General features: G+C 28.9%; 1 protein-coding gene across 5 annotated transcripts in view; it reads left to right on the plus strand.

Moving 5' to 3' along the window:
- The window catches only part of LOC142325503 (1-phosphatidylinositol 4,5-bisphosphate phosphodiesterase epsilon-1-like), a 1,691,101-nt gene that overhangs the window by 1,634,064 nt on the left and 42,943 nt on the right, over positions 1-14,094 (plus strand). For all 5 annotated transcript variants that reach the window (XM_075367353.1, XM_075367348.1, XM_075367349.1 and 2 more), the window contains 2 exons: positions 8,132-8,375; positions 11,238-11,410. In XM_075367353.1, coding sequence (XP_075223468.1) covers positions 8,132-8,375; positions 11,238-11,410 — 417 coding nt within the window. The remainder of the gene's footprint in view (positions 1-8,131; positions 8,376-11,237; positions 11,411-14,094) is intronic.

Genomic DNA, 14,094 nt, shown 5'->3' on the forward strand with positions numbered 1-14,094 from the left:
AGATTTAAAGTTATCCAAAAAACAATCTGTAATGCTTGCTTCCTGGCTAAAAGGATTGGAATCTTCTTCACAAGAATACAAACATATGTACTTATGGTAATCATCATTCTGAATTTAAAGACTATTTTTCTGAAGAAAATGGCTTAGTGTTTTGTAATGACATTTCTTCTCATATGGAGACAGTTTGTAATGAACATAACCCAACAGAATGGTGCTTGTTCATTTATTCCTCTAAAGTTAGTTTAAAAGCTGTGCTTCTGGATAATGGCAATAAGTTCCCATCACTACCTGTGGCTTACTCTGCTAGTATGAAAAAACATATGAAAATTTAAATTTATATTGGAAAAGCTTCAATATGTAGTATATAAATGGAATATTTGTGGGGATTTGAAGATAATTGCACTTATTCTTGGTCTGCAGCTTCATTACACAAAATACTGTTGTTTATTGTGTGAATGGGATAATAGGGACAGAAGAAAACATTTCATTAGAAAAGAATGGCCTAAACGTGAATCATTCATTCCTGAACAGAAAAATGGAAAACACATGACCCATTGTGCAATCCTAAAAATGTGTAATCTACCTCCGTTACTTATCAAACTAGGATTAATGAAGAATTTTGTCAAGGCCATGGGCAATACTCCTGGTTTCATGTACTTAAAACAGAAGTTTCCTAAAATTAGTGATGCAGAAATTAAGGAAGGAGAATATTTGTGGGTCCACAAATTCAATCACTAATGCATGATGAAAAGTTTGAGGAACTATTGAATCCATTGGAAAGCAGCTTGGCAAACATTAGAAAATGTTACTCAGAGTTTTTTTGGGAAATCAAAAGGCAGGAAATTACTGTGATATTGTCGAACGATCTTATAACATCTTATAAAATTTTGGCTTGTAATATGTCCTTAAAAGGACACTTCCTGCACTCGCACCTAGATTTCTTCTCAGAAAATCTTGGTGCAGTGAGCGATGAGCATGGAGAACACTTTCATCAGGAGTTTTCAGCTATGGAAAAGAGGTATCAAGGCAAATTGAATCCTAATATGCTACCCGATTATTGTTAGATCATCAAGAGGGATGCTCTGCAAGTGAAATATAGCAGAAAATCATCATTTCTTACTTTCTAGGAGAGTCAAATTTTTGAATATTGTCTAGCTAAGAATGCAGAAAGTATTAAAATGTTTGAAATTATAAATGTCTGTCTCTCAGAAACCTAGTGTGATGGGGAGAAACTGATATCATATTTGAATTCAGGAGAAAAAATACTATCAGAATTGTATTTTTTTCCTTCCCGGGACAAAAAAATTCTTTTTGTTCCCCTATATAATCAGTTAAGACAGCTGTTTGAATGATTCAGCAACATCTAATTCAGTTAAATGATTAGTTGTTTTTAAATGTCTTTAACTGTAGATTTAGTTTCATATTTTTATAAAAATATAAATGAAGTTTATATATATTTTACTTATATTGTTATAATTTTTTTTTTTCATTGTTACCGATTTTAGATTTAATAAGCTACTTCAATACTTGTATTATTAAATAAGTTTGGTAATAATGTATAAATTAATGGTACTCTCTCAGCAATTGATTGTTTTAATACTGTACAAGACCGATTAATGAGCTATAACTTTAAATATATTTTTTTTATAAACAGTAACGTTAAAAATAATAAGGAAAAAATAAATGTAATATTGTATGTAATTCAAGCCAAATTCAAATTAGAATTTTTTTTTTGCTTAGGTCTTAATTATTACATAAAAAAATTGTGATTGTAAACTTGTAATTTCACCATGGTGAGCAAAATAATAACAATGATGATTCATTTATCATAATAAAAAATAGTGACTTAAAATGTTATTTGATCATACATTTACTCTTCATAAAATACTACAGTCTATACTAAATTTTATCCACATAAGTTACGGTATTATAGCCAGGAATTAATTATTTCTAAAATTTACAAGCGGTGAAATTGTATTGTTGTTAACTTGTATTATTGTCATTAAATTTGGTTGTGATTTAAATTATTTTATTCTAATTAAAAGGAATAATTTTAATTTTTAAGAAATTTAATTTAATATAATGTTGTGTAATGATCATTAAAACATTATTTCATCATTAATTGTTTACATCCAGTTTAGATTACATCTACACTACACTAATAAAGCATAGCTACTTCATCCTTCATGTTTTAGTTGTTATTCCTTGAAGTACTTCACTTTTCTGTTAGCATAATTCATATTTATTTTTCTACTGTAATGTTGTAACCAGATAATCCAGAGGGGGTGAGGTTCTATTATAAAAATAACAATTATATTCCCAATACAAATGAAGATAATAGAGCTATTTATTTAATTATAATTAATATTTTATCGAAACATTTTTACTTTTTTTTAAAGGTCAGAATAATTTTAGATTCTTAGCTCTATATAATACTTGTATGTACACATATAAAGCCAAAAGGTTTGATATAATGAACGGGAAAAATGAATCTAATGTTTTTAAAATAAAAATTTATTAAAACTTTAACATGTTTACAAAGTTTCTAAATTAGTTTGTTGTTTTTCTCCAGCCAGTTTTCCAGCTACTGCGGGGTCTGGATGTATCTGTATAGTCAAATGCGAATTATCGCTACCAACTTGCCAGACCTGACATAGCTGCAATGTAAGTTAAATATACCAGTAAACATGTAGTCTGGAATAGTCTCAGGTCGACCACCCCTGAAATGTATGGTTAATTGAAACCCAACCACCAAAGAACAACAGTATCCACAATCTAGCATTCACATCCGTATAAAAGCAACTAACTAACTGTGACTCTTGAATCTTAGAACTCTTGATTTCACAAATTAGTTGATTATGAGATAATGAGTTTAACCACTAGACTAATCCAGCAGATTAAATTAGTAAATTTCAAAATGCATACAACAAAATCTTCAAATATGTTTTTGAAAGTAAATTTTAAATCTTGTTAAAAACTGATGATGAATTATTAAAACTTTTTAAACAACAAAGTCTAACACTTTCAGATTTGGAATAATTTTTTTTTAATTTGTTACACAGCATGATGAAATAAGAAACATATTTTTTAATATTAACAATTAATTTTCCAAGTAAATGAAAGAGTATATAATAGCTTCATAGAGGCCATTCTTCCAGATAGCCTGTTTGAAGCTATTATACAGCTTCTTCGTTGCAGATGGCATTATTTAACAGTACGTTTCTTGAAATGATTAAGAAAATATATCTTTAGTGAAACTTTGATCTGTGTTATATTTTCTCACTTGACTTGTTTTTCTCAAATTCAATATGTTAGTAAATTTCAAGTTATTCAAACTTACTGAAATCATGCCTTATATGTATTATTTGTAACATTTGTATGTTGTTGTTGATATGATAAAATGCAAATTATATATATATATATATATATGGAACAAAAAGTTAAGATCATGATCTTAACAAACTTGATTAATATGAAATGTACACACTCACTGGACATGACAAAAGCAATACATGTTTTCTATAAATAACAGTGAAGATCAAATATGTTGTCAGATACACTAAGCAGATTTTGCAATCATTTCAAAAAATGTACACAGAAGTGCCACCTGAAATTTAACAATCCAAGAAAGTTTCCTGATTAGTTTCAAAAAGTTCATTTTTTAATTTTTTTTTTTTTTTGAAAACTTCTATTGTTTATTCATTGTGTTCACTAAAATAAATAATCAAGTTTAAAACTAAATACTTTTTAAATAAATAGAATATAAGCATAGTCATAATAAAAATGTATTATAAATAATAAAAGTACAATTATTAAAAATTATGTTATATGTAGTTTAATTTACAATAAATTTATTAATAGTTTTTATCAATGTACAGTTTGTGTTATTAATATTTAAAAAAAATAAAAAAGAAAGTTAAATGGTTATTAAAAAACATCAACCATAATCGCTTATTAAAGATTGCCTCAACTTGGACTTGAATAAGTTTGAGAAATAATATTACTTTTACATCCAGGAATAAAATAAAAGTCAGCTTACCATTTTTCAGGGTTAGTTTCTTTATTCTAGTTTCTGTTATTTTTATTTTCAAAAAAATAAGAAATTTGCATATGTTTTATTTATATTTTTATTAGAGAATGTTTTTCTGATGTACATAATATCATGTTTAATGTTTTACTATGTCATTGTTGTTTGACAATCACATTTATTTATCTGAATATCTTGAATTTGGCATCTAAAGATGTCATGGGTTTTTTAAAATAACTCTTCTCAATTAAAATATTTGAAAAGTTGGCTGGTATCATATTTCAAGAAAATAAACTGCTAACCACCTAGTACATTTCTTTACAAGATACAAAAAAGTCTATAAGAGAACCAAATTAAGGGCATACTTAAAGAAACCAGAAAACAGTTTACTGCTGCAGTCATCTGGAAGATTATGATCAGTAGTAATGGACTTTTTTATCACTTAACTTTCAATCAAACTTTCAACCAAAAATTTGTTTAAACATATAAAGAAAACTGATTCACCTTTGTACTTTTTCCATTTCTGAACTTTAACATGTTCCATTTATTTCACCATTTGTGTACCACAACACAATTGTTAAAATGATAAATTTATATAATGATCATTTATATTTCATACTGTACAGTATTAAATATAAATTATTTGGATTTAGAATGAAATATATCAAACATACTGAAGAACTGACAGCATGACTTCACTTGCTCAATTATTCTATTAATTTGAAATAATTATTTATCCAGGAGATCGCCATTGAAAAAAGTGGGAGTTTATTGATTGAATTGGCTAGTTTAGGTGGAACATGGACATGGAACAATGGTAGATTTGTATTAACACAGAAAATAAATTCTATTGTGCTACAAAATGGTAGTTCAGATAAATGATTGCATAATAAAAGTGTTTGTTAGATCTGTACAGATATTAAAATATTACTGAACTTCCTAGATGCATGTGTAGGAAGTAATCCAGAATAAAAAGTACTACAATAATGTATTTGGTTGATGTATAATTAGCAATGCACTGTGAAGTTTAGTAACTAAGAGTTTATATAACTAAGAGTTCAATGCTGGATAAACGAGTATTATTATTACATTATATATATAAAAAACTTACAGCTAGCATTGTATTTTTCTTCCATTTTGTTTCACTGATACCTTTTTTGCTTGTTCATGTGCTATATTCTAATAGCTTTATGGTTAGATTAAGACATTAGCTTAAAATTTATATTACATGCTTTCTTTCTTTGGGTTTATGAAGATCCTTTCAGAAGAATCTTTTATTCCTTCCTTAGATTTGTCGATCCTTTTAATTATTGGTGAATTTGTAGTTTATATTTATTTTACAAAGTGTTCCAAAAGTATTGCTCCATAGGGATATATACAATATATTTACAGTATCTGTTTTCCATAGAAGTCGAACTATAATTTAAAACAGTCTCCCGTGTTCCGCATAATGTATGTTGATCACAAAATCAGGCGTTACAAATTGACACACAGTTGTGATGCGCTCTCACAGATGGTTTTTTCCCTGATCTTGACTATGTAAACTTGGGATTTTACATTATCCCCCATGACACTATCCATTGGGTTTAAATCTGGGGATTGTAGAGCCCATTCCACTCTTTCCCTATGACTGATCCACTGGGGTAATTTTTCATCTAGCCAGTCACAAACTTGTGTACTATAGTGTGGGGGTGCACCATCCTGTATGAACCATTCTGGCAGCAAATCCAGGTCAGGCAGTAATTCATTTCCTAACATTGCCAAGTAAGTTTTGCTGTTAACTGTTCCGTCAAAGAAGTAGGGCCCAATGATCCAGTCTTTCCACAAACCACATCAAAACATGATGCGATCAGCTCCTTGCTCCTTACTGTCGGTAAACCAGTGATGGTTACTGTCGATGAACCAATATCGTAAGTTATGTTGGTTCACCTCACCATTTGCATAAAAGTTAGCTTCGTCAGAGAACATAACTTTAAACAAAAACTCCGGGTCCTCCTCCAGCTGGGTCAAAAACCAATTGCACATTTCCATATGGCAATCAGGAATGTCTTCTGACATGTGGTGTAATATTTGTAACTTGTACAGATGATACTTGTTTTTTTTTTTGCAAGAACCTCCATACTGTTGACCGAGAAACGTCCACTTCCAAGCTTCTTTGGTGAATTGATTTTTCAGCCTTACAGATACCTTTGCCCAAACCCCTTCCACTTCCTCTCTTGCCCAGATCTTTTGGCATCGGCAACTCTACCTGTAGCCTTGAACTTTGCTATCAGTCTGCCAACTGTTGTGTGTGACACTGGCTCTTGTTGAGAATGCCTCATATTAAATTCATCCGCAACTTGCATATGAGAGAATCCTTCTCTTCCACAAAGGAGGATAATATCTACCAGTTCTTCGGTGGTCAACATCTTTCAGTCCTGCAGCTAGAAAACAGAAAAATTAGTAAAATCCCTATGGTGCAGGACTTTTGGAACACTTTGTAGAACAGTTAAAAGGACACTGTTCCGATTTTAGACATGAGATAGACTAATAGTGTGCATAGTAAGTAATTTTATTAGAAAAAAGATCATACCTGTACAATTTATGTATATCTAATAAATGTCTTCTTTCATTTGTAATCATAGTCTGTACATGAGGTCATTATTTAATGAGGTCAATTTCTGTGGTACAGTAAATCTTTGAGAATTGTTTTTGTTTTTTTTTTTTTTTTTTACTATTGCCCAAAGAATATCAATTGGGTTTTAAGACTGCGGAGTTGCCTAGCCAAGAGAGCAGTTAAAGGTTTCATTCTTCAAAAACGTTTTCAACTTTTTTGACATTATGTCATGGCACTAAATCTTGTTGGAACACTCCTTTGCCTGGTGGGAATGTGTTTTGAAGTTGTGTCCCAACCCTTTCCCCAGAATCCAGAATCTTGATATATCCATCACTTTTCAACATACCATCTACTAGAAGTAATGAACAATGGCTTTCAATTGTGAAACCCCAAAAAAGTTTTTCTGAGGAGGTTTAACTGATTATTGAATATGAGCTGGTGATGTATTTTTATATGATAAGTATGAAACCCTTTGCCCTTGAACAGAAAACATAAAATTTTTACAGTCTTCTTTGGTCTAGTTAGCATGAGCTTTGGCCTACAAGACATTTTTTTTTGCATATGTTATTGTTAAAAGCTGCTTTTTAGCTGGCCAGTGAGCTTTCCATCCAGCTGCAAGAAGTCTGCGTCAACAGTTGTTACATGTAAAGCTGTTCCACTGGTGCTAATTCTTGATTTAAGTCCACAGAAGACAATTTTGGATCAAATTTACTTTTTCTCAACAATAACCGATCCTGTGTTGAAGTAATTTTTCTTTTATGGCCACATTTACTTTACTTTGAGATGAAATAATCTTCAGATTATTTAAAAGTAGCATTCTGGTCCCTAGTCCAACACCATACTCATAAGCTATTTTTTGTTGTGTCATACTGATATGCTCAAAAAGAGAAACAGTTTTCAAATGCTTTCCTGGAGTTATGTTTGTTATTATATATGCAAGGAACACAGAACAAAAAATATGAAAATATGATTTTATATTAAAAAATGAAATAAACTTGCACAAAACATTATTTATATATATTATGAAAATTGCTAAATAAACAAAGAACAATAGCTTCTCATTGCACAGAAAACTTAAAGAATGGATGTAGTCAAGCAATGTAGCCACAACATAGAAATAAACAAAAGATTTTGAGTTCACATTAATTCACACACTACTGTGTGTACATGAATATAGGTTTTTATATCTGTCTGAACGTGTAATCACATAGTGGTACATCATGAAATACAGTCTTTAATGTGTAAAATATTTATTCTCTCTCAATTTCTGATTGTCAGATTGCTGACTGTGTTATTTGTGTCAGTAAAATATAAATTATTTGAAAATTATGACTTCCAGCTGTAATAATTTCTGTGATTTACGTGACCTGACTTTTATTATAACAAACCTAAAAATATATGATTTCCTGTAATTAGTTATTATTTTTCTGTTAGATGTAAACATTTAAAAATGTTATGTGTGTGAAAATGATTTAGTAGTGTTTTATTTTTTCTCTTAAATGTTTCAGATCAAACAAGTTAAAACCATTTTGGCTTTCGATAACAGAAAAAGAACCATTACCGGTGCTAGAGTTTTTATCCCAGGCACTTCTCTCAGTCGAGTACGAGCGTGCTTTGGGAAGAGCTCTAGCAATGCCAGAATGCCGAGTAGTTCCATTTTTTGGTGCCTTCCTGCGAGATCTCAGAGATATCCTAGCAAATACTCCAAGCATTGTCGTGCTTGCCCCTGGTGGACAACAGACGCAACTTGAGGTAAATATCTTATGTGTATTTTTATCCCTTTATTTTGTATCCACATCAGCTTATAATTATTATTCTTTGTTAAAAATGAAAGATATATTCTTAATTTTAGTGTTAACCTTTTTATTATTTTGTAAATGTATTTTTCTTTGTAGTGTTTTTTAAGTCAGCTTTTTGATTTTCATTTGTTTTTTTAATTGTTTTTATTTTTTTACTTTTACTGTAAGTTATATATTAATGCATTTATCAACTATATTATATAAAACAAAAATCTAGTAATGATTTGATGATTTTAAGTACTGCTCATTGCCCTTTTTTGATCTCTCCTACTCTTAATTGATTACAGATTTCTTATTCTTGATCATTCTTTTTGTTTTCCATAAATTGACTTTCAGTCAACAACTAAAACAGGTTACTGCTATAATGAGTGTTTCTGAATGACTATTTAGCCTACTTTAAATATATTGGTAATACCTACTGTTTTTAAAGCATTAAAAAAAAACTTAAATTCTTAAATAGTTTACTGTATGGACGCTGCTTAAAGTTTTAGGTAAATACTGCTTAATTTCTAATAGAAATTAAGCAGTATTTATATTGTTTATTGAAATTATTTAAATAAATTTTACTAAATTTTATAAAATCTCAGATTCACTGAAAATGATCAATTGCAAAATTCTAACTTTAGCCTACTACTGAGGTAAAGTTATACACATTTTTTCTCTCATCAGATTCTTATAGTAATCTTGGAGTATATTAACTATTTATAAAAATGGTTTAGGTAAGATATTACAGTGATTCAAAGATATTTTGTCATTGGAAGAGGGAACAATGCATTCCACCACTTCAAATTTAAAAAAATTTACACATTCATGTGAATATGTTCTTTTAAAAATTTGTTTTTTTTGTTGAAAAATTTTTTTAATTTATTTCATAAATGCATATTATTTATTCAATAAAAGAATACAGTATTATTAACCCAGTCTACTACAGGAAGATTTGATTCCCCAGTCAACTAGTCAGATGTTATTGATTTATCTGAATGTTACAGTTATTTTAACCTTCTAAACAATTTACTGTTATGGATATTAATCTATCTCTAGGTGGCAGACATCCTAATTCAGTAATAAACAATTTTTCTAACGTTTCCTTTCATAACAACTACAACTTAACAAGTAACAAGTACAACTTTTCATAACAACTTAGTTCTAAGGTATTATTATTTTATAGGCAGAAGTATTAGGAAGAATTAGGAATTATATTATAGGCAGAAGAAGTAGGTCTGCAATATTACTTTGTTTATAGCAGCTCATTCATAATGCTATCCTTGTCTTTGTATTTTAAATCATACAGATAAGTAGTGAAACAATACTGTGGGGTTAAATTAATAACAAGTACTTTTTAGAACTGCTAGAATTCTACAAAGGTTGTTTCTTTACAAGGGATGTTCAATAATTCTGTGCAAAGTCAAAGATGGTGCTCATAGTATTTTGTTGAGGCATTCTTAGTTTCCTACATCTCTGCTAGGAGCATACATAAATTTCAGTCACACATTCATAATTTTGTTGTTGGCAGTCACTTAAGTTGATCTGTGATTTGTGAAAAATGGAAAAAAATTTGATGTGGTGATGAAATATTACTTTAAAAGGCAAAACTGCATAGGAAACAAAAATCAAGCTGGATAAATATTACGGTGAGTCATATCCATTAATTTAAACAGTTTACTAGTGGTTTGGTTACTTTCAGAATGATAATATAAATACAAATTATGGTCAACAGCAGTTGAGGTTTCAACTGCACTAAAAAAAATTCATAATATGGTGATGGAGGATAAAAAATTGAAAGTTATGTCATTACTTAGACAATAGCATTTAAAATGAATAGATGTATCATACCTTAAATGAATATTTATATATGCAAAACTGTTCGTAAGATTGATGCCACATTTGCTCACAGTTGATCAAAAGAGTACATGAGTAAACATTTTCAAGTATGGTTTGGGGGTGTTTTAATTTAATCAAAAAGGATTTTTGTGCCTTTCATAACAGTTGATGAAACTTTGATACATCACTACTGACCTGAAACCAAGGAATGGTCAAAGCAGTGGGCAGCTTTTTTTATAGTCAGGGAGCTTGCTCCAAAGAAGGCAAAACTGTTCCATTAGCAGCAAAGATAATGGTCGCTAACCTTTAGGGTGCTCATGGTTTAATCTTCATTCTCTTTCTAAAAAAGGATAAATGATAACTGGGCACTATTATACATTTTTGTTGGATTGTTTTACTGAATAAACAAAAAGTACCACATTTAATGAATAAGAGGGTCCTTTTTCTCTAGTTCACTTTTCTGCAAATGTGATTGCAAAATTATTCAGATTACATTATAAAATTCTTCCACATACTTCCTACGGCATCTTCAGATTATTGTCTGTTTCCAAATAAGAAGAAATGGCTTGTTGGAAAAAAATTTTTGCAAAATTATAAAGCTATTGCCAAAACATCTGCCTACTTTTAGAACTAGATATATCATTCTATAAAATTGGGACAAAAAACTGGATCATTGCTGGATTAAGTGTAAAGACTTGAGAAGAGATTATGTTGAGGAATAAAAAAACATTTTTCTTGAAAAACTTTATCTTTCTTTATATCTGTACAGACTTATCAAACATTCTTCTAATATCATTCATATAAGATCACATTTATTCATGTAAGATTATTATTCAATGTATTAAAACAGTTGTTACATAACATTACCCATGTGGAACACCATCTCGTTTTATGTAATAACATCCAGTTTTTATTATTCTTAGTAATCATAACTATAAAAAACCCTATTTTACTTCATAATTAATCATTAATTAAATTATAAATTTTATTCCAGTTTATTTCAGACTACAGTGGTGAAGATCAGTATTTCACAAGAATTGGACCTGGTGGTTTGATAAATTTGGATAAAATTTATCGCACTCAAGCTGTGATGGATAGAATTTCATCATTTCACCAACATTTTCACAATCGCTCTCGAGAGACTGATCACCTCAGAGAGCAATTAAGGTTAAATTTTATCCTTTTTTTTAATTACATAAATTTCAAATTACTGGATTATAAATTTAACATTTTAATTAGATATTTTATCATTCAATCATTCTGTAAAAATTGTATTTTAAAAATGAAATTATATTTCACTTAATAAAAATTATGTTTTACTAAAATTATATTTATGAAATTAGCTATTTCTTTGTCTTCGTATTAAGTAAGAAACAGTTTAATTAAACAGTCAATTGAAGTTGCGACCTTTAATAAATGGAATCTTTGCTGATTAACAACCATGATATTTGTTTTAAGATCTTGCAGAATGCAGGTTAAAATCAATTAAATATTGTGTTTACTTATTGAATCAAAATTCCTGTGAAAATTAAGAATTTTGATCTCTGGGACTTGATTAATGGCATTGTCTCAGAATTGGTTAACCTGAGTCTAAACCACAAACTTACACCTTGTATCATATTCATTAATCTTAAGTTCACAGACTGGTGAGGATTTCCACTTTCTGTTTCTTTTAATTTTACACCCTTGCTTCTCTTTTTTTTAATTTTTTTTATGTTTTGTTTGTATCATTCAACCTAACTTCTTTTTTTAAATACTTCAAATACTTTTGAGAAGCTTTTTTTTTTGTTTTCAGTCATTTGACTGGTTTGATGCAGCTCCCAAGATTCCTTATCTAGTGCTAGTCATTTCATTTCGGTATATCCCCTATATCCTACATCCCTAACAATTTGTCTTACATATTCCAAATATTGCCTGTCTGCACAATTTTTTCCTTCTACCTGTCCCTCCAATATTAAAGCGACTATTCCAGGATACCTTAATATGTGACCTATAAGCCTATCTTTTGAGAAGTATTATGATAAAATTAAATTTTCAGTATTTTTTTTTTTTGAAATTAGAATAATAGTTACATTTTCAAAACCTTAATTGGGTTTTTTTTTATTTATAAAAGTTTAAAATTAATATTTATTTATTTATTTAGGATTAAATTTAAATGGCATTTTTCATGTACTGCAAAATTTTCTCATCTTTAAAAAATTAGGGTAATTGGGTTTCAACCTGTTGTTACTAATAAAAAAATAAATTAATTTTGAAATCACTGTAATTAATTATAACACAATAAGGAGCCAAGCTTTAAAATAAATTATTATTCTTGGCTGGCTGAGTCCATTAAAAATTTGAGTTTTTTATAAAACATCAAAATTAGAATGTTGAATTAAAACAATAATGTAAATTTCCTGTCTTTAAATATCAAAGTATAATTACTATATATTTTGAAAGCACTTTAGCTAGTAATAATAAAAAAAAAAATTATGTTAAATTTATTTATCAATATGTAATAGTACATGCCAAAGTACTATTATTCTTCTGTGAATGGTTAATGTTCAGTAACCACTGTGTAGCTACTATCAGACAGTTTCTAGAGAAAAAACATATCACTGGAAATGTGCAATATTACTTTTGTAAACACATTAGTACATTTTCATTTTTTTTATAATTTTTTTTCTGAATTTATGAAAAATGAATTGAAAATGTTGCTTATTTAAATTTAGCTTCAGGTGACACATGATTGAAGTAAAATCCATTACTGTTCACATAACAAATATAATATCTTCTTTTTTTACTTTGTCTTCTGTCTGTTCATAGTGTTTTTCTCTGTTAATTTTTCATCATTCAATTATTTCTAAAAAAAATATATTGTCATATAATATTGTGTATATGATTAAAAGAGTACTAGAAACAATTAAAAAAAAGAAATTTTTTTGGAAGATAATACTTTTAAAAAATCTATGTACATTTATATTATATTAATGATTTAAATATTAACAGACTGATCTACAAAGGTCATTTAATAACTAAACAGATTAATAACAACAATGAAAAATTATTTAATAGAATAAACTGAAACCGACTGATGTTTAAGTTATCAGAAAATATATCAGCGGTTTGAAAACAATTTCCATTATTATAACCTCTGTTTTTTATTTCATAATGTCAGTTCCATTTGAAAGATCAGCATCCGGGTGATTTTTATTTTCTATTTTATGAGTGAATTCTTGCTGCCTTCTTCATTAATCTAAATATACTGTTATGTAGAATCTGCATATTTAGGATGAAATGCTAAGTTCACTGAAATGCAGGTGGCATTTATAGTGACATTTTAATCTTTCTAACTTTAAGGACTGTCTGTAAACTGAACATCAATACCCTCAGAGAGAAACAAAGAGAGAGAGGAGCAACTCTGGTACTTTCTAGCACAGAGGTCCAAGAAAGAAGTTGTTCAAGAAAGAAATAAAGAAATTGTGTTAGAAAGAAGTTATGCAATTCTCACATGGACATTGCTGGCTTGGAGTGGCCAGAGAGCCAGAGAGGTTACATCTTATCAGATTACACCTCCCAGTTTCATAGTCACAAAAAGAATTCAACCTCTCAATGTCATAGTCATAAATAGCACAACAGATTAATATTGCTTTCTGTTATGAAATTATAAATATACACATTTATACAGATATGCTTCTAGTGAATGGGGAACATAGACATAAGAAATACAATTTTATGAACACTATAACAGTAAATTATGTAAGCTAGAGTATTATAATTGTAAATAATTTTAACTAATACACTAAACGTACTATTTGAGTAAGAAAGGACAACAGTTTTTTTACTGTCATACATACTGCAATATCTAC

This window comes from Lycorma delicatula, chromosome 5, assembly GCF_047948215.1.
Source record: "Lycorma delicatula isolate Av1 chromosome 5, ASM4794821v1, whole genome shotgun sequence".
NCBI classification, from domain to species: Eukaryota; Metazoa; Arthropoda; class Insecta; order Hemiptera; family Fulgoridae; genus Lycorma; species Lycorma delicatula.